At 29.3% G+C, this 21,846-nt stretch overlaps 3 protein-coding genes and 1 long non-coding RNA gene across 10 annotated transcripts; 1 reads left to right on the forward strand and 3 right to left on the reverse strand.

The window, feature by feature from the left end:
* Nucleotides 1-93: 93 nt before the first annotated feature.
* On the reverse strand, nucleotides 94-6,642 carry LOC118447575 (syntaxin-6-like). 3 transcript variants are annotated; one of them, XM_035879665.2, is made up of 8 exons: nucleotides 6,047-6,637; nucleotides 5,166-5,365; nucleotides 4,719-4,813; nucleotides 4,548-4,607; nucleotides 3,348-3,580; nucleotides 3,146-3,240; nucleotides 640-683; nucleotides 94-314 (listed from the first exon to the last, which is right to left on the reverse strand). In XM_035879665.2, the coding sequence occupies exons 1-8, from the start codon at nucleotides 6,079-6,081 to the stop codon at nucleotides 273-275; spliced, it is 804 nt and encodes a 267-aa protein (XP_035735558.1). In that variant the 5' UTR covers nucleotides 6,082-6,637; the 3' UTR covers nucleotides 94-272. The 3 variants fall into 3 exon arrangements, with proteins under 3 accessions (XP_035735558.1, XP_035735556.1, XP_035735557.1); XM_035879663.2 differs by lacking the exons at nucleotides 94-314; nucleotides 640-683 and adding an exon at nucleotides 2,404-2,606 and having other exon boundaries at nucleotides 6,047-6,642; XM_035879664.2 differs by lacking the exons at nucleotides 94-314; nucleotides 640-683 and having other exon boundaries at nucleotides 2,673-3,240; nucleotides 6,047-6,640.
* Nucleotides 6,643-6,936: 294 nt separating this feature from the next.
* Nucleotides 6,937-9,021, reverse strand: asf1 (histone chaperone asf1). The gene is made up of 3 exons (XM_035879667.2): nucleotides 8,737-9,021; nucleotides 8,328-8,443; nucleotides 6,937-8,256 (listed from the first exon to the last, which is right to left on the reverse strand). The coding sequence occupies exons 1-3, from the start codon at nucleotides 8,843-8,845 to the stop codon at nucleotides 7,885-7,887; spliced, it is 597 nt and encodes a 198-aa protein (XP_035735560.1). The 5' UTR covers nucleotides 8,846-9,021; the 3' UTR covers nucleotides 6,937-7,884.
* Nucleotides 9,022-9,413: 392 nt separating this feature from the next.
* On the reverse strand, nucleotides 9,414-20,070 carry LOC118447623 (uncharacterized). Of its 2 annotated transcripts, none has more exons than XM_035879756.2 (9): nucleotides 19,909-20,070; nucleotides 14,131-14,223; nucleotides 13,605-13,760; nucleotides 13,321-13,526; nucleotides 13,072-13,236; nucleotides 12,587-12,965; nucleotides 12,338-12,488; nucleotides 11,608-12,214; nucleotides 9,414-11,518 (listed from the first exon to the last, which is right to left on the reverse strand). In XM_035879756.2, exons 2-9 carry the CDS (start codon nucleotides 14,168-14,170, stop codon nucleotides 10,385-10,387), a joined length of 2,838 nt encoding a protein of 945 aa, XP_035735649.1. In that variant the 5' UTR covers nucleotides 14,171-14,223; nucleotides 19,909-20,070; the 3' UTR covers nucleotides 9,414-10,384. The 2 variants fall into 2 exon arrangements, with proteins under 2 accessions (XP_035735649.1, XP_035735648.1); XM_035879755.2 differs by having other exon boundaries at nucleotides 13,303-13,526; nucleotides 19,909-20,069.
* On the forward strand, nucleotides 16,433-19,615 carry LOC146873329 (uncharacterized). Of its 4 annotated transcripts, none has more exons than XR_014982114.1 (5): nucleotides 16,436-16,775; nucleotides 17,081-17,369; nucleotides 17,431-17,747; nucleotides 18,009-18,131; nucleotides 18,211-19,615. It is a non-coding gene; the product is annotated as an uncharacterized LOC146873329 (long non-coding RNA). The 4 variants fall into 4 exon arrangements; XR_014982116.1 differs by having other exon boundaries at nucleotides 16,438-16,775; nucleotides 17,081-17,320; XR_014982115.1 differs by having other exon boundaries at nucleotides 16,433-16,775; nucleotides 17,081-17,743.
* Nucleotides 20,071-21,846: the final 1,776 nt, after the last annotated feature.

Genomic DNA, 21,846 nt, shown 5'->3' on the forward strand with positions numbered 1-21,846 from the left:
GAATTACCCATAAAATTTATTTCAATTAGGAAAAGTAAATACTAAGATGTTACAAAAAAATTTAAGTTGAGTTAAATCAGCTATCGATTATCCTTTTGACAAATTTGACACCACATCTTTATATATTATTTTAAAAAATACATATTGAATAATATTATTTAATTTTCAAATCGAATATACATATCGTAACATTATACAACGTATTTATGCATATTGTGTATTTTTTTTATATAGAAAATAGAATATAATAGAACATTTTATACAATTGCCGATTAATATATAATATAAGTTGACGTAACGATGAAGATAGAAACCTAAATAAAGAAAATTTTGCAATTAAATTTAATTATCGATTATATCCATTTGTTGCATTTCAAAGATAAAGAAAAAAAAGATCATCGATCATTATTAAATTTTTAGGAAAGGAAACTTTGAAAAAGTGTTGCATATTCTAATGTAAGTATGCTTTTATTTTATATATCATCATAAAATATTCTTATTAGAAATATATGCAACAAAAAGAAAAAAATATTTTTTATATTAAATTATATTGAATTCTATGAAGAAGAATCAATCATTTGTACAGGTAATATAAAACTAAGAAATTCATGTTATTATGAACAAAATTATTAATAATACCAATATAGCAGTCAACACTCCAATAGCTACCCATTGTCTCCGATCTAAAACAAACGAAAGTAATATCATATACGTCACTTATATAAATATGTCTAGACATGATTTTTTAAAAGCAGTGGCAATAAAAATCTCGAATACGAGTACAAGCAAAATTTAATTTTATATTTGGCCCTTCTTCAAATACATTGTACATTAACATTTTTCACATGCATTACTATTTTAGATTTTGTTTTCAGTATATATTTCTTTTAGTTCAAGATAAATAATTCCATTATACATATGGTTGAGAGATTTCACTTTAACCCTTTCTAAATATTTTCTATAAGAAGTAATGAATTTCATTACCTAAATAAAATATTAACGTTCTCTAAATCAATGAAGTCTTTCAACCACAAAATTTAATAAAACCAGTTGATTAAATACAAGTTCAACATTATATTTGAACATGTATTTATGGATCAGGAATATTTATGGTATTTTTACAGTAATATATATTAAATAATATGCAAGTATATTTCTAAATTTTATTATTTTTTCACAATTGGTCATATATATGAGAAATAGATAGTTTATTATCTTTTGCTAATTACATACTGAAATACCATTTTATTTTGATATGAAGTCTCTCATAAGATTATAATATTTGTATTTTTTTTTTAAATGATCTATACATATATTGTATCTTTGAATTTGTCCTAAAGGAACAAATACTTTTTAATTGCTAAAATTTCTGACATTCGTTAACAATATGTATTCTAAAGAAACAATCAATCTCAACCATCATACATACAAATATTCAATCCTATTTCTAAATGCATTTAATTGAGCAGCTTAGAAATGTTATGTATGTACATATTTAATAAGGGTATGCTAAGAGACACATTCAATATTTCGATACCCACCAAAATTTCCGTTATATAGACTTGAACTTTAAATCACTTAGCACACTGATATCACATTGTGTACATTGGAAGTACTAGTGTATGAGATATTTCCAACATCCAAATATTATAGAAAATTTATCTAATGCTATGCATAATTTTGTCGTATTAAATCTTTATCAGGCACACAAGCTCTTGTGCTTACCCTTCCTACTTAAAATTCTGCTTGACATATGCTTTATAATTTTTGGCTTGTTAATTTTACTTGAACAAAATATTAACTATATTATTTTAATTTATCTACATATTTTTCTTATTAAGTATTATGTCAACAGTGTTTATTGTTACTGTTTATAGTTTCTTTAACACATTGTGTAGTGCTTATTGCACTTATATATATATATATAATCATTACTTTAATTTTCTTGTATATATATTAATGTATATCTTTTCCAACTATATCTACAGAAAAGTATCCTTTCAAAGTGGTCCTTTTTAAAATTGAGAACTATATATTTGCCCAAGTATTTAAGAAGGATTAAATAATTTACTTCCTAAAATTGTATATTCACTGAGCAATTCAGCAAATTATTATAGCAATGTGATTATATCTTCTTGTTGGTTTGTTATCTTCTTACTATTAATTAGCTTCAAATACTTGGACTGTATTTAATAATCATTTGGTACATTTATCTTGCAAAAATAAACTATTACAATTATAGGACTTCAAATACGTGTAATTTAGTTTTCATATTTTTTTAACATTATTTGTCATTATATACTTTTTATTATAATTATAGATATAGGAACATAAAAAATTGGAAACAAAATATAAAAATTATATTATATACAGAACAACAACAAAAAATAGATATTCTTTTCTAACATGAATATCTAACTATGTCTCATTTTTTATAACAATTACGTAATATAGATGAAAAGTTATTGTATTTGAGAAATTAAACATCAAGTACTTTTCTTTATATCCATTAAAAAACATATTAATATGAGTATTACAGGTATATTGATATCCTGTATCTTGTATGTAGTGTCCACTGTGGTAGTACAGCAATAGTGATACAATTACTAGTAACATCAAACAGAGGGTATTGAGCATACGATACTATACATTAAAATAATATAAAATAAGAGTAAAATTAAAAATGTTTAAATTAATAGACGCTTGCTTGCTAATGCAAATATTAAATAAGAAAATTCTTCCAAAAAGAGTGCAAAAATAGATGAGTACTCAGTTCATTTAAAATAATGTCAAAATGGTGTTTTGATGTTTTAAGAATAATAAAATGCAGTAGAGATTTCAGAATGTTGTAAAAAATCATAACATTATTAATCTATTTAATATAAACAATTCCATAATTCTTCAGTGATTACTTTTGAATATTGCTATATTTTCTAATTTGAATAATTATTACTCATGGAAAAAATATTCCATTTTCCTACTGAATAATTATGGTATATAATAATAATAAACATCTAATCTCCAGCACATAAGAAGCAATTAGTTATTGTAGTTGATAAAGAAGATAAAGAAGAAGGCTTAGAGGTAAGATCAGATACAGTAGATGTAGCTGTGGTAGGGGCAGGAATGTAATTGTTATAATTACCGTTACTCATGTGGAGAACTTTAGCCATTTTCTTCATTGTTGCATCTAACTTAAAGCCTGTTGTTTCTAATTCATTACCAAATTCATCCAGCATACTATAATCCATATAAACCATTTATAAGTATTAGTAATACAGCAATTAGAACAAAATAATTGTATAACAATCATAATACATCATAAAACAAAAACTTTGTAAGCTTACATTGCTTGTTCATCTAATTCTGAGTTGATCTGTTTAGACACTGTTTTGAGTGTACCAATACTTTCTCCTATTATTTCTAATTGTTCATCTTGTTGCCTCATCATGTCATTCTGTTGTTGTAGAGTATCGCCAAGAAATTGTCTATTTGGACTATCTGTCTCATTTTCAAGCTTACTATATTTAGTTGAAGAATGATTGACAGGAACACGAGCGGGACTATTATCCAAAAGGGGCTGAAAGATTAATTACCATAAAAATTGTTGTACATCTACTATTTTAATATCGAAAACATATAATAAATCAATCCTTCCGAAATATCATTTACCGTGTAAACCATTTTTTCATTGTCATAACTCATGATATATACTGAAATTTATTCTTTCTGAATCATTAAAATTTATTTTATTTTATAACAACATAGTACAATCTTTATTAAAGTTATTAGAAAATACATATATAAATATATTAAATTCAATTTTCTTTTATTATTATTTATTTATTATATGTAAACTCATTACATTTCTTAATGATTACTTAACTTCATTATAAATAACAATTTTCATAGAATTAATATATATCGTCTTTCCATTGATATTAATCTCTATTAATTTCAACAATAGTAAAATAGTACTATAGGCACATCATGTAACCAATCACAATAAATATGATCTTACTACATTTGATAGGAAGTTCATATAAATATGCACAGTATGAATCTAATCGTTGATTGGTGCATTTCGAATAATCAAATTAATTAAATGATATAAAACTTAGTTTTACCATTTTTTCACTTTTCTCTTTTTATTGTTAAATAATTATGCATTACATAACCTATAGTAAATTCTTTATGTTAATAATATTTATGTTTATGAATGGAATAGATAAAAAATTTTCTAATTTAAATGGTAGATACTTATTATGTGATATGTACTTTAAATAAATAGAAAAAAATATGTAAATATAAGATTTAAAAGATTTTTCATCGTGACAAAAAATTACATTTCCAAAGAAAAATAATATCGATAATCTTGTCATTGATAAGATAACTAATCAAGACAGTTTTATATCGTAGATATTTAAGCTGAACATTGACTTTATGAAATTAAAGTGTAGTTCTCAACAATTTTTAATAAAAAAAAAAAAAAAAAAAAAAAAAAACACGTATGATTTTTTACAATCAAATATTAACTTATTACGTACCTGTCTTGCCGTGCTATCACGGTCCCTGCCCCTACTTAAATTCATCTTATCTTTCATAATCTACAAGAAACAAACACGTTAAAGGAGTTTCATTTCTCATTATACTTATGTGATAGAACATAAACTTGTATATAGATTTTGAACTAACTTTTTTTATAATTTCTTTTTTACCTTTACTTCTTCTCGTGTTTGTTCGATAAAACTTCGTTGAACGCTTAGTTCTTTATTATCGATTTTAAATTTCGTTGGGTTTTTCTCTACGATACGTATAAATTTGTATATATTAAGGATATAATCGAAATCATTTCAAAATATATCGAACTCATCTAATTCGATTCAAATGAAGTATAGATTCTAATATATATGTTTAATATATATGTATATACATATACATATATATATATATATATATATATAATTATATATATATATATAATTAGTGTTACATATATATATGTAACACCAATAAAATTTTTCTTATATTTTTCTCGTAAAAAAATAAATATTGAAATATTTAAAAAACTATAATTATTTTTTTATCAAATAAAAATAAAAAAAATTTTGTCTTGAAATCATTATAATTAATATAAATAATGTCGAATACGTATTAAAGGATATAAATAGTGTCCTCTAGATCATCAAGATCCCACTCGATCGAGCGTAGCGCTTTTCGCAACTCTGTTGTCGTCCAATCCAATTCTTCGCGCGAAATCGGAATTCCCCCTCCACCGTTTATTGTAGGACTAGTAACGACATTTTGTAATTCCGTCCAGCGGCCGTATAAACCTCGATTTTTATTTAGAGCTTTGCAAACCTCGCTGAAATGAATAAGCCGCGGATTTTGTATAGATCGATTATAAAAAAATTATCTTTAGGTTATATCATAGTATAAATGAAATCTTTCATTATTAATTACTTTATCGAATTTCTAACAATATTTTTCTTTCTTTAAATTGGTTTGAATTTGCCACTTAAAAAAGGATTATACATATAAAGATTATTATGTATTCATGAGTTATTACTTCTTTCATATATAATATATATATATTTTTTTGAGCTTATTAAGTTAAATAAAAAATATAACATTCGTCTGCAATATCGTCGATTGTTTACATCGTTGGAAGCAATGTTCGTAAATAACGTGATTGCACGTAATCATTAAACGTGGTCACAGTCCGTGTAATATCACAGCTATTTACCAAAAGATAACATTACATTTTGTTGTAAACGTTGACAAGAATCTCTGACAATTGTTTCCATGACATTTGCACATAATATATAACTTTTTAATATATCGATAAAATTAACAAAAATAAGAATCTAGATAAGTATTTAAATAATCTGATTAATTCTTAAACAAAAGAACGTGACATTCTATTCGTGTGTAGCTGTCAAATAAAAGCGCCATACTTCGGTAATGTTTTTTGTTTCTTTTTTGTTTCTGTTCTTTCTTTTTTCTAAATTTCGAATAATGATACTTAATTTTGAATGGAACTTACTCTTTGACGACAAAAAAAGGATTCTCCAGCGTCATTCCTTCTTTAAATTTGTAAGGGCGGCTTTGTTCGCCGCCACACGGCTCCTTCAGAAATCCCCGTCTGTAATTTGATGATCATCGGTGGAAATTCTAAAACTTCCGAACTAACTACACGTAAACTCGAACACGTTTATGGTAAGAAGGGAAAAAAAAAACTTATGATCGTCATCCACTCCGATTACTCGTGTTATCACGTCTGCAGATGTCCACTTCGGCTGCTACTGCAGACGACTATTTATTCGATTTTGACATTCGTGCGCAACGCATACCTCTCTCTAGAAGTCAGTTGAATATTGATTTCGTATTGCAACATATAATGCACGGTTTACATTGAAAAGATTCACTATCACGCCATGTGAGAAAACAAGGAACTAATACAGAGTATATAGATATATACTCCATATAAAGTACAATATTATTGTTATATATATATATCTTTTTTTTAAACATCAGTTTTCAAGAACAATTGCACTCAAATGATTTTAATATAAAGATATATGTTAGATTTTTTTCTTTTGACATTTTTTTAATTAAGTTACCAGTTTTCACTATAAAAATTTTAATTTTTAAACTAGTTTTTTACTTTTTAAACTAGTGTTTAGAGCTTTGATGATACAAGATCAAAGACTGTGCACATGCGTTATAGCTAATGCTCGTATCTTTTCAAATGAAACTTATCGACTATTTATCTATTTAATTTTTTTTTTAAATTTAGCGTTAAATTCAATACTATATATCGATAAGATTGATTTGAAGATTATTTGTGTGATGAATTTTCTGCATTGTATATATATGTAGGTAAATAAGAAAAAATATTCAAGTAGAAAACTTTTTATGTATTTTTCATCAACTTTTCATAGTATATACACTAGTAAAATAGAAGTTTTAATATCCCATCAAGCTAGCGTAGCATCGGATTTTACAGTTAATATGGTGTAAAAGAAGTAATCGGTATTTCCAACAATACATTCTGGCTATCTCTAAAAGTTATGTGACTTTATACAAATTTCATAAAATTTTTTAAATGCTATCAGTTTACATTTTGTTTGCAAATTGATTTAATATATATATCAATGTTTTGTTGGAAATCCCGTTTTATTTCTTATAATTAAATAAAATGCTTAAGCACTGTGATAGACTTATACTTATGATCAATATTTATAATGTACTACAAAAGTACATTCTTGAAAAATAAACTGATGGATCGAAAAATATTATTGAAGGTAATTAATTTTTTAAAACGAATGTTATTTTAATTCTTATATATCCGATGTTACATCATAAATCCTAACAAAATATTTTTTTTCTTTTTTCTTTTTTCTTTTTTTTTTTTTTTGAAAATAACTTCTATCTTATACAATATACAAGATTGTTTTTTTCGTTTCTCGAACTTTTTATCATATCATTAAAATTAAATGAGGTTATATAATCTACTTTTCAACTTTTACAAAATATTATAAATCAAAAACAAATTACACATAAATCATCAATATCTAATTTTGCATGAAAGATTACATTGATCTATGAGAGCAAAAGTTTCAACCAAAGAAATGTTTATAATTTAACAATATAAGCATGATGTCAATGATTCAAGATATTATTGCATTTTACATAATATCATCTCACATCCGATAAGTACGCTCTTGATATTAACTGATGTTTCAAAAAAGTATTTTGCTTGCTTCTTAAATTATTTAAATATGTGAAGAGCTTTGTTTTTTTCTTTTTCAGGTAGTACTCAGATATTTAAGTAAGTCTGAGCAATAATTCAGTTATCTTATTTAGTAGACAGAAATATGTTTACATCACTTCCATGCTATTTTGTGCATTCTCTGTAAAACCTAATGTAGATGTTGGGGCATCTTGCGATGTTTCTTCTAAGTTTGGCGCCTCTATACCTTCCGGTACACTATTTTCTGTAGAACTTGCACCGTCATCCCAATTAATTTTAAATCTTGTAACACGTGGTTTATCACCTAAGATATTTCTTTGCACTTTGTCAAACTGAGGTTGAGGTGGAGGATTTTCTCTGAGTTCAGGATCTGTATACTCGTTGTTTATAAAATAGCCAACACGCACAAACTCATGGCCCCTATAGGAGCATGTTAAGAGCACTACTGTGACACCTAATGCGTCATTCACAGGAATTCTACTTACATCAGGAGGATCCGCCTGAACAAAAAATTAATTAATAGATAGTATAATAAAAATACAATAATACAACATTTAAATATGACATTTACCTGAAAGACAAACATATGCCGTCCTTCTGGAATTGGTCCAACATATATGGTGTCTAAGACTTGATCGAATTCTTCTGATTCTGCACTGCCAACGTAGATCATTTTCCATTCTAGATCTACAATAATATTATTGATATAAAATCTATTTTCAAATCACAAATATAAAAGTAGAATGTATAGATTTTATAAAAATACTAAACCAAGAAATTGATACAGAAATCAAAGTAGAAATTAATGTATTTCGTTAAACATGGAATTTGATATTATCCTACAAAAAAGTATTATTAAAATAAAGAAACTAACCTAGCATTATAAAAAAACATAGGTTATGAACGTAATTATGTGCATTAATCGAGTCTAAGGCGTGATATAAAAGATATAAACATGTAAAATATCGTATAAATAATACCTTCTTTTAAATCTTCAATGCATTCAAAGGTTACTTCGAATTGAAAAGGATTTAGAAACGGCGAAGGGTTGTCAAGAACCGCTACATTTGCTAGCTGTACCTTAGCCATCGTAGATTTTCTCAAAAAAATTAAGAAACCAAAGTCTTTCTTATTGATTAGATTATTTAATTTAAGATTAATAATATTGTTGAATCCTTCTTAATAGAACGAATTTCACTTTTGTTTCTAATGAAATTGCAAAACCGCACATGAAACTATAAACAATATCCACACATAGCCTTCGGTGGACTTTGGCGGCAAATAAGACGAAGCTACACTTCCGGTAATTAAATAACACCTGGAATTATAAATTCATTTTTTTCCCATAGTACGATAATAAAAAGAAAAATGTAAATAAAAAGGAAAAATTTTTTCTAGACATTTTTTATTGGATTTTCATCTTTTTTTATTTTTTTCTTTATTCATCAGTATGATCCTTTTTGTGAATATTCTTTTATATTTCCTGTATCTTTATCTTGCAGGCCAAGTATAAGAAGTACAGTTGAAAAGAAGCAGTTGCAAAAGTAAAAAATGAACGATATATTTATGAAAATGTATTTATTTCATGAATCATATATACAATAATATTTTATATGTAACAAAATTTCATTGTTATATTTTTTTTTAAGAATATCTTTTCATGAAAGATGTCTTATATTGGGTATTATAGAATGCTTTAGAAATCAACCAATCCTGAATCATTTTTGTCGTGCGTAGTAGAGCGTTGAAGACTTACATTGGTTATTTAATATCATTTGATAGAACGAGAATTTAATATCTCATTATGTTTGCATTACAAATTTTATTCATGCAATTAATTTAATCATTTGTATATATTAATAGACATATTGATTAAAACATAATGATACCAAGAGGAAGATTGTAAGAGCTTTTAAAACTTTATTTACAAAATTCGTAATACATACATATAATAATACACGAGAGATAATATAATATATTTAATAACTTATTTACAAAAATTTCTTTCTGCCAACAGAACATAAAATGGTATATGCGTATTATTTAATTATACTTATATTAAGGTTTCCCTTAATACCTGATATCGATAAGAAGAATGTTTGTTAAATCATTTCTTCGTTTTTGTACTGATCTACAATATTTATCCATGATCTGGCTAATTCTTTCTTCATGATCGCTCTCTTTCTTCTTTCCCAGAGTTTCACCTTCTTAATAATCTTCTTTTTAATTGTAATTCAATTTCATTGAACATATAAATAAAGATTTTAAAAATATTCGATATGTCACGGTTATGTTTGAAGAATAATTAAATTGTTAAATTTATGATATGATCATGCATTGTTTTTTCTTAAACAATTCTAACGAATAAATGAAAAGATGTTTTCACATTAAATATGAAATGATGAGCCAAGAGAAATTGTTTGTTTGTAACTCGTTTGTAATCCGTTCAATTGGTAGGAAGCTAATATTTTTTAGCACCTTTGTCTGAGGTAGTAGATGTATGCTATTTGAAAAATATCATTATGTAGGTAAGTACTAGAAAAGTTCTCATCTAACATGCATCTACGTAACCAAAGTGTAATTTAAGCTTCCTCCTTGCAAGAATTCTATAGAACAAAGCAAGGATTATTACCCTACATAAGGGAAAGGAGGGTAACCAACTGGTGGAGGATAATAACCAGGAAAAGCTGGAATGGTTGGTTGTAAAGGTATGGTGCTCGTCACGTACGTCGTAAGTTCTGTCGGTACTACTTTAGTAGAGAACAATGTGGTGTATGCCGTCTTTGCTCCGAATGTTAGTTTGAGCACTCTTGAGTCCGATACGGTCACTAAAGTTTGTGTGACAAGCGGTGCACTTGTGACTGTAAATTGAGGTTGTTGTTGCGGAAAAAGTGGTACCTGAGGTATTGGAGGTGGAAGAACAGGTGGAATTGTAGATGTCGAGTATTCGTAGGATGTCCTTGGTACGGTAGCTACCGGTCTGGATAAAGTCGAGTAATGCGTATTTCCGTTATTAACTATTGGTATTACGTGAGATTCGTAAACGGTTTCAAGCACTACGACGGGTCTCGAAGTCGTGATTACTTGCTGTTGAGGTTGCCCGAAATATTTGAGCAAAGCAAGTTGCTGTGCTTGCTCGAGAGAAAGTTGTGGTTCGGCTGAACTAGTACTAGGCGTGTCTGATTTTACCTTTGTAGGTGTCACCGATCTGAAGAGATCTAATTCGGAATATACATCGCTGCTAGGTGCTACAATTCTTTTAGGGATATCTTCGTCGTCTCTGTCCTCGTCACCGAAATCTAATTCCAAATGAAGTTCGCTTCCAGCCTCTTCCAGTTTTGAATTGAATTCGTTCAATGTTTTACTAGGAATAAATTGATAAATTTCCATTGGTGGTAGAGTTTTCGTAGCGGTAACCGATCGAGCTATGTTGTAGGTCTGAACGAGAGTCAATTTTGTGGTATTGCCATCATGTATCACCGGTAACAAATGAGTTTTCAAGAGAGTTTGAGTAGTCGAAAATGTTTCTGTAAGTGTTTCTAACGGTGGTGTTACTTGACCAGCATCTAAAGATATCGCTGGAAGCGTAGCTACGGAAGAATCAAGTGGCAGACTTGTTTCGTAAGCCGCTCCTGTATTTGCTAAGATGTTCTCAGTCAGAGGTTCCGTCATTGGCAAAGTACTCGTAGGTTCAGGTACTGCAAACGACTTTTTCATTGTAGACGTAACCGTTATGTAACGTGTGTTTCGTAAAGTTCCCACCTAAAAGAAAAGAATATGATTTTAACGATATTTTGTATATTATATCATATAATTAAATCATCATTTGTTATTAATTAAATCTAGTTTACCTGAAACGTATAAGGAGATTTAATCGTGGCTATTTCAAAATAAACGTCATTGAGATTGGCGGCCGTTGAAATCTCAACATTAAGAGTTTCTATCGGTAAAGTTTGATCCGCGTGTATCTGATCTTGTACGCTAACGTGAGGTACATCTTCCGACTCGCTTGGATCGAGTTCTTCGTTCGACAATGACGTTTCTGGGGCCTTCCGTTGACCATTAGAGGTTGTAGCTGTAGTTGTCGTCGTAATGACTCCAACGGAAGTAGTACTGCTACCTTTATCATCGCCTGGTGTTGATGCCTGTTCAGTTATAACTGTTTCGGTCGATACACGTGGATCATCCTCATCGACTTGCTTACGAATTGTGATTCTTGGTTTAGGAGTAGTTTTATATGACCATCGACCCTGAGTTCTTGGAAGTTTCAATTTAGGCAAGGGACTCGTTGACGTTGTCTGTTGCTGTTGTTGTTGCTGTGGCTGTTGATTCTTCTGTTTATTGGTTTGCCTCGGGGAGGAATTTGCCTGATTGCTTGGTCTGAAGCTGGTACGACGACGAGTCGTTTGTGGTTCCTGTGTCGTGGTTGATGATTTCCCTTCGTTCTGAACACGATTTCTAAAATATGAAATAAATGTGTTCAAGAGTTTTCCCAATGATTGAAATGATCTACGTAACGTGACATTTACAAAAGAAATTTTATTATTATCTACCGATCAATCGTATAATTTATTTATATACTTGTAATTTGGTCGCGCCGTGGTAGCACGTTGTTTTGTTGATGTTCTCGTTTGAACCTCGGCATTATCATAATCTTCAGAAGTTTTACTACGATATTTCGGACGGTTAGCGTTGGCGGTGGAATGTCTTCGAGTTGTTCGTACGGAAGAACCTGTTATAAAGAAAAAAAAAAAATGCATTTTATAGTTTTTCCTATCCAAGTTACTAATTTTAATATTTATTTATAAGTTTTTAAAGGAAATAAACAACCTGCCGGTGCACTGAATAGAATTTCCAATGGTAAAGATGATTCTTCTTGTTGACTTGTCGGCGTAGGTTCCAACTGTGGCTTTAACTTTCCGTGTTGTGGGCCAATCGTCTTTAATATTCTGAGAGTATTCGATGGTCTTATTTTGCCCTCCAAATTCGAGGATGTCCCGACGATAATACGAGAGGAACTTTGTAAAACTTGTGCGTACTTTCCATTGATGTACGTGCCAATTACACTTGTTTCATGAACCGTCGTTAATCCGTCTTTAACAATAGTACCACCGAGTTTTGTTACTAACCCAGTTGGATTCTCTTTTTCTCTTCGTGCAGCAGATCTTGGTTTCGAAGCGATTTTACTCGAAGGTTTCAGATTGATCAACTAAAATGTATGATATTATATATACACACATATATAATAACTCAAAAGATTAATTATCAGAGAAAAGTAAATGGTAGAAATATGCTAATGAAGTAAAGATATATACCTTGTACGTTTCGTCGATGACTTCAGTTGGCTGTTTCGATAAATAGTCGTATTCAGGTTCAGCAAGATTATTTTTTACTCCTAGAATCTCTTCCTTTGATTGGACTTGAACGACGGAAGAAGTGACAGGATTCACCGTAGTGGCTTTTATAGAAGTATGCGAGCTCTAGAACGTAGTATTATTTATTTTTTTGATATTTCACACGTTGTAAATTTCGTTAAAATTGATTACCACTTCGCTTTTGATTACTTGTTTCTGTTTATCTTCGGATAAATTGATAATATTTTGCTGGACCACAGAATTGACCACAACTTTCGAGTTTTTCTGTGCTTGTTTTTTAGTTTCTCCTTGATTGTTTGGCTTATGGGTTTTACTTGGTTGAATATCTGGAATGGGCTTTTTCTCGATAGGTTTTGTTTGTATCGCTGGTCCAGGACTTTTTGTTTTATCTCCCTCTATAAAAATCCACAATTCCAATAATAATGTAAAAGTTATGGTAACTAATATAGCTATTTTTTTATCGTAGAATTAACCTGGTGGAGAACTTTGAGGGCTGAAAACCATAACTGTATTTCCGATCGTCGTTGTAAAATCCAAGAATCCGTAAACTGTCTGTGTCGTAAAATCATTTTTTACAGCTGCAGGATCCACTGAATTAACGCTATAAATTTGTCCTGAATAGACAAAAACTAAAAACGAACAAAAAATCTAAATGTATATAAATATTTTTTATATAATTTGTATTAATAAGCTGATGAAATTTTTTGGAATGAAATAATATATAAATTGATATAAAAATAATCTTTTCGTAATAAAAGAAGATCCTCTTATGATATTTTATTTATAGTTTATAGAGAGAATTTTTTCATTCGTTCATTTTTTAAAAATTTGCATTCATTTCAATGAATAAATTTTTTTTCTTATTTTAAATTAAATCTTGGCCAGAGTTACAAAATGTTTATAAAAAAAGTTATTACAGTTAATAAATTTTAACACGTTATATATATAAATGTTATAATAAATGTTTATAAGAAAAAAAAATATATTAATTATATTTACCATAAGTGAAAACTAAGAATATTAGATGCCTCAGCTTCATTGTTTTTTTTGTTTTGGTTTACGTCATCCGTCTAAATATATTAATCGGTTAATCTAAAACATAAGATATTATCTTAAAGTCTACTATTATTAAAACTTGTTCTATTGTCGTAGAATCAAATTTATTTTTAAAATTCGATAAAAAGGATTTCTCTGTTTCATCGACTTCCTTGACCTTGAAAGTTGACAAAAATGACTGTATAATGGTAACAATGGAATTTCATTTCTCATTGCTATTCAAATTTATCCCCGAGAGATAGCTCATTTTATAGCAACCGATTAATATTCAAGCACGATTGTAACTAACGTGACACGAATTAAGTTAACTATTATTACTGAGTTTACAAATTCTATGGTTTAGCAGCTTCCTAATAGTCATTCATTAATCTAATACAAATCTAATTACGATGGATTATCTGGCATAATTAGTTTTGGTCGACGTAATTTACAAATTTATAAAAAATATTTCCTTGTAGATTCTCATAGGTCTTTTAGAAAGCTGGAGAAATCACACGTGCGATCAAAGACACTTGGATCACGATAGATGTTAGTTCTTAGAGATCTAGAGACTTTTCATTAACATACTAAAAATATACCGATTATTATGACCGAAGTTCATTGACATCAGGAATGAATAAATTTCGAAAATTCCACAATATAATTTCAAAATGTTAGAGAACCCTGAACTTAAAACCATAATCCATAATTATACAGGAGTATTGCTTCATTCATTCCGACCGTTGGAGTTTTACCGAAGTCACGTGCAGATCGGATTGTCGCGTGCACGCGGAGACCGCAAGACAAAGTGAAAAGTAACAAGATACATATTTAAATTAATATTCTTGAGTTTAGATCGAACGTTTGCGATAGTTCTTATCTAGATAAAATAATGATAATAATAATAATAATAGTAATTCCTTTTAAATTGTATAACGAGGTATGTGCAATATTTTCTAATTATCTATTTATATTTTTTAATTGACCAAACATATATGCAATATTATTTGCAACATTACCAATTATATAAAAAAACAGATAAACAGATTAAATATTATTTGCAACATTACTAATTATATAAAAAACAGATAAACAGATAATTGATCCGTAAATGTATGTAGTTGAAGGATTACAACATTTAATATTGAAACAAGATTATGATTATGCTTTAATATTTACTGCTTTAATATTTATTTAATAACTAGTATCATATTTGTTTCCTAAGTATTTCTAAAAGAAAATTAAAAATTATGTGTTAAAAGGTCAACTAAAATAAATAGTATAATAATAGTAATAATAATAATAATGCTATTGTTATATATATATTAATATATAATCATATCGTAAAATTATCAAAGTAAAACTTGATAATAGTAATGTAAGATCAAACCGTTTATCAAGTTTTGTATAGAAATGATCGTGCGAATAATATGTAAAAAATTTTTTATCGAAACTTTTTATCCACGCATATTACCGGGTCATGTGAATCCCATAACACAATTATCATCGCACAATTATCATCGCGCAAATACCATCGCGCAAGCATCGTCGCGCAATACTGAGGTTGCACCGGTAAGTATACATACGTACTTATGTATATCCCACGAAAGGCGAGACTACTCGTGAGAAAAAGCACGATAATACGTACATATGTATGTATATACGATGAAAACGTCAGAAACATGTTCACTTTTACAAGAGAGCGATAGGAATTTCTGCATATATGTATACGTTCTTGATCTCTGACTATATAGGATCATTCATTTAGGATTTATCGATGAATAATAATTAATAGAAAAATAGGTGAAAGTATAGCAGTAAGTTAAAATGCAAATTATGCATTTGTGTAATATTTATAACGCTTGATATTTACGATCATCATTATATTACGATCATCATCATCCCTTATACGATCATATTACGATTATAATCTATATGTCCGGCTATAAAACATCTATTTGAAAATAATTTAAGAATCAAGTGCATTAACGAAAGACGTCCTTGGTATCAAGATAACAGAATTACCTCGAAGAAATGCTGTTTGGCAAACTTGCCAAACTGGACGAACCATCAGTATATGAAATTACACATAATTATATTTATTATCATTAAAACGACTTTGAATTTATTGAAGCGTAACTTAACAAGGTAATGTACCAACTTCCTATCACGTTAGGATCACATTCTTTGAAAGCAAAGTTGAGAGTCGTTAGATCGTATCTTTCAATATGGTATAGGAAAGAGACACAATACACGCAAAAGTGCACTAAATACTTTTCAACGATCATGGTGTATAAAAGTATTGCAGTAGAGGGCCAGTGAACGTAACTTCGCACGGTCGAACGCACGATATCTCTCTATAAAACGGGATTGCCATCGTGGAATCGGTATCTTGTCTGCCGGTTTCCTTGCTGTATTTACCGGTACGAATGTTGGATGCGAATGCGCGCACGTGACGAACTCCAAGAGTGCTATAGGAGAGCGAACGTTCGTTAGGAATGTTGATTTAGCAATCGCGATAGTTATAGACCACCAAATGGACTTGCTCTAAGTATTGGAAGTTGAAACGGTAATGGAAAACTCGTTGGTGCAGAAAGAAACGAATATAGGTAATTCTTTTTTTTATTATTTTAATTTCTTCCTTTACTTTTACCGGAAATAAAATGGTAACGCATAGATGTCCTTTCAAATATCCTGCCAATAACAATTAGCTAAGATAATCCAAATTTTATTTGTTAAAATCGAAGAAAATAAAATTTAAGAATAAAGTGGATAATATTACGATATCCGAATAAAAAGTAGATGTGTATTTATATGAAAAAGGTATTAATTAACTTTATAAAAGTGACCAGGTATATAGAAAAAAAATTTTTTTGATACCATAAGTTTCGTAATACTGACTTCATTTACGTAGAAAAATGCTCAGTTTCTCCTCGTTGCGTAGCTCGCAACGGACTCACCGACTGTGTAATATAAAACGGGCTAAGTCGATGGCTTAATCGTAATGATGAACAAGCTGAACTATAGTCTAGGATTGGTGGAAACTGATGTATATATCGTGAGTCTTTATGTATACCTATATATATATACATAGGCGTCAATGCAAGGAGATGCACTTTCCCTTGGATTTTATCGGCTGTTCTGCTATACGGATGTGAGATTCTAATCTTGAGTAGACTTCAAATTCTATAATGACTCAAAAAGTATGTTTACTTCCTAGTAGAATTAAATAGTGGGAAGTGTATTGATTTGTCTTTATTGTAGAACATTAGCAAGATAGGTAAAATCTTGTAGCAACGAGCCAGTTAAATACTTTCCTATCAAAGCTGTTACAAAATACGATAGATCTCAACGAAAGACAGCAAAGAGATCGTGGATCGTGACCACCTGTAAAAGGGGGAATTTAGTGGTTACTAACAAGACAATACTCCTTATATAAGGACTACTTGAATATTTGTGCGTGATACACTAAGCATTAAGAAAAAAGTATGAGAATAGAAAGCTGTGTGAATGAAGAGTACAATTGGTAGACGAGCGATTCCTGTAACGTGGCAGAAGATACAAATAATTAACTATTGTATGTATGTATAGGTATATCTGTGGTATAATACCAACGAACAGGCCAATAAATGAATAAATTATTCTAATGTTCATTATACATAGAATAAATAATAGCCTATAGATAAAATACGTTTTTTTAAAGGTATATCTTAATAGTATACAACGATTTAGTATACCTGCATAAATTATGAATACATTTACAAAAATACCTACGGCCTTGTTGAAATAATTATTATAGACGCGAAGTGATACATGAATATATGTTTTATATCCGGTTTCAGATGATACGGTAGATTATAGAGAGTCGACTCTCGATGTGGTAAATGTGGATGATTCACTTTCTCTGATACAGTTAGAAGATTGAAATTGCACACCTTACATGCTGAAAAGGAGGATGGTTTACTGTATGATTTTATTTACTGATCGCCATTGATCTTTTTTAATAAAAAGAAAAAAACACAATGTATCATACTTCAACTTCAGGTGAGAGAAAAAGATGAAGAAAAGGGAATGGAACAAAACTTTAAAGGATCCTTTCAAGTTTTAAGGATCACATGAGTAGCCAAACTCGATATCCTCCAAGGCTCGCAAAAAAAGAAACAAAACAAAAAAAAAAGAACGATGGACGATAATGAAACTAAGTTTCTTTTTATTCATCCAGACTACCACTCCTCTCTCAGGGTCGACAGCTTTTCGAGTGTGAAAGTAATGTGCATCGCTTGCTTCTCCTTTATCGGAAAATTTCCGCATATTCTAGATACATTACCGGTTCAGACAAGAAGATTTCATAGGGGTCCATTGAACCTGATTATATTGAAAAAGTCGTTTAAAAGATTTCGGAATCGTATCATAATTTTAACAAAATTATAATGGCAAAATTTATAAACGTTACTCGGTTCAATTCATTCATTGTTAAATCTCTTCGTCCTTGAAGACTTATCAATCTTGGGACATCAATAAAGAATAGCACAGTAATTGATCATATATATTTTGGGACATAGAAATCTACATTCTTTATTCTTTCAAATTTACTATTATCGTACTACTTTCATATCAATAAAAATGTTAATTCAAAAAGAACTTTCCAATGACTTAAAAACATTTCATTACGATAAGAGACCGCAAGAGGTTTATTCGTTACGTTTTCGTTTCGAAAAGAAACTTAACCGAATCATCGAATATGATTGCAACAAAACGTCACTTTCATAAGATCCTTTCGTTCGCACGTTATTCTCGGTCACGTGCATAACCGATCACTATTTAAGAGACGTGAGTTAGGTGTGTCGTATATAAGGTACACCACCACCCTGTTTCTTTCAAAATAGCCAAGAAAAAATGTACGTCATTGAATATGAAATATTTAGGCGAGAGATTTCTTTTCTACGTTCTTTACGTGCTTAGAATATTTCATGTCTTTTACTATTGTTTTGTAACGAGTATAAATCGAAAGTGTATAAAAGATTAATCATCAATGATCTATGTAAATAATACATGATTATTTTATGTTAAAAAAGAAAAAAAAGACACGTTCTCAAATCTCTGCATAACAAAACTATGTCAGTGGGACGAAGATAGGGCCCAAGAGCAACTACGATTCGATCGATGTGTCTGGACCACGCGAAAGTTGCTTCCTTTGGAAAGACTTTCTTCGTCGATGATTCTGAAGTAACGAGACTTGACATTAAGCGTAATTAAAGATTCTAAACGTATTCAAGATTTTGATAGAATACTAACAAGTTCAATTCTTTAGCATTATAAAACGTTGTAGTGATTTTTCGTTTACTGAATTTCTAATTAGAAGACATTAAGTAAAATCCTTTCATGATACATATAATTCAGTAAATATATATATATATAATTCATTATCATTATTATAGATCATCGAAAATACAAGCCATTCTGATATTTTACAAATTTACACATGCAGTATACGTATTATACATAGAAATTATTCTTATCCACGTTAGACAAAATGAAGAAATATTTTGGATAATGATACGTATTTAAAGTATAGAAAAATAATTTAGATACAATTTTTTTTATTAATGAATTTTTCAAAGACTATTAACTGAAGAGACAACGACATTATAATAACAAAACAAAATTTTAAGTTTGACGGGATAAGAGATATGTAAAAATTTTTGATAAATAAAAATCAAATAGAATCTAATGTGTACATACCCAACGTTGTTGGCGTACGATCTCAGGGTAGTAGCGTGAGACGAATTCAAGTCGAAGTAAACTCACAAAGATAATTCGATGTTGTCGCGATTCACAGCACTCGACATTCTTTAGAGCTTGCCTTGGAGTGACTGGATGGTAAGGCGGTTTCCCTCTCTTCACTCGCCGCCGGCTTCTTTACATTCTACTCCAGCCCCGATCATGGCTTTCACTTCATGCAGCTAAGAAACGGCGAACGGTGATCGTACGACAACGATTTACAGCGTCTCCGTACTGGTCCAGTCTTTGTAAGAAACGAATAAACATATACAACTTGTTTCACGATACAATTATTGCAATCTTTCAAAGGAATAGATATCAATTTCAATTCAATTCAATCGATTGAGAACGAGAATAAACCTCTTCAACATCTTCAAAGGGTTGGATTACTCTTATATAGAATCGTACGTTTCTGTAATGCGAAGTAAGGTGATTATTAAAGAGACGTAGGTAATCATTTTGAAAAAAAACCACAAAAGAAGACGATTTATCGATTTCAAGTTTGTCAATAGATCATGCACAAGTGATTTGGTAATTCTATATCTTTTTCAGTGAGGATAGGTAATTATAACTCTTCCGTCGTATAACTTTCTCAAACTATATCCCTGGAAAGATTGAACAGAGATAAAACATCTCATAATCGTACAATTTGTACCAATGGCTGACTCCTCTAATAATGAATTGTTTTGAAAAATTAGACACCTATTTGTCCAAGATTAAGAGAATATGAAGATAAAGATCGATCATTAGGATTGAATTTTATTAAAATAAAAAAAATCTTGCATGAATTTTTTTTATAGGTATTATATTCTGATTGAAAACTATATTTTTGATTTGATAATGGAAAGATTAAGAATAATCTCGTTAAAATAAAGTCGGAAGGGAAATACTCGTATCTTTATCATCTTTCGTAATGTCACTTTTACTAGTTCTCATTTAATCAGTCTATTGCGCTGAATAAGGAGGTTGAAGGAATACTGGTAAAAGTGAAAATATAAGGAGCGACAAGAGTTAACAGAAAGTGTGGAGAAAGAAAAAGAAAAAGAGAGAGTTAGAGAAGATGAAAGAAACAGAGAAACCGAAATGAAGATAAGAAAATGAAAAGAAAATAGGAAATCTTACAAATATGTGAATAAATATATAATACTATTCTAATTAGTCAAGTTTCACTCGAATTCATCTTCCTTTTTTTATTTTTATTTTATTTTATTTTTTATTTATTTCTTTTATGGTTTTTACTTATTATCTGTAATCATTAATAACTATATTTACGTATGTATAAGTGTATATATGTATCTATATATATTCAATGTTATTATATATTCAAAGTATCATATTGCGGCCATGACAGTAATTACATAGCTTGTCTCCTCTCATATCAATTGTTTCCCTACGCACAAATTGGTTTACCATATCTAGGCATGATTGTAAGTGGAAAGATGAGATTCTATCTAGCACGATATTCCTCCTCCTGCGCTTTGTTCCTGAAAGTACTGTTATTTCGTAAGTCGTAACTTGTCTTGAAGCGTATAAATCCTTGAATACAAGTACATTGTACATCTATGCTGAAAATTCTTGCTATGACTATATAAATATATATATTTATATATATATATATGTATGTATATAAATTTTTTACATGCATAAATTTTTAATTAAAAATCTATCAATATATAGGCCATCAATTTTTTATCAATGTTTTCTTATGTATAGTATCATTGTTGATTACTATCGATTTAATAAGTCATTATTCGCAATAATGTTTTCCTTACTTTCATTAGTAACATTACTTTTAACATTACTTTCTTCTGTATCAAAGTGAATTACGTCTTTTAAGAGAATAACGAATCTTATCATGAATTAATGTCTTTTATTAAAAGGCCTTTTACTAAACTCTTT

This window comes from Vespa mandarinia, chromosome 1, assembly GCF_050613455.1.
Source record: "Vespa mandarinia isolate Hongniang chromosome 1, ASM5061345v1, whole genome shotgun sequence".
Lineage (NCBI taxonomy): Eukaryota > Metazoa > Arthropoda > Insecta > Hymenoptera > Vespidae > Vespa > Vespa mandarinia.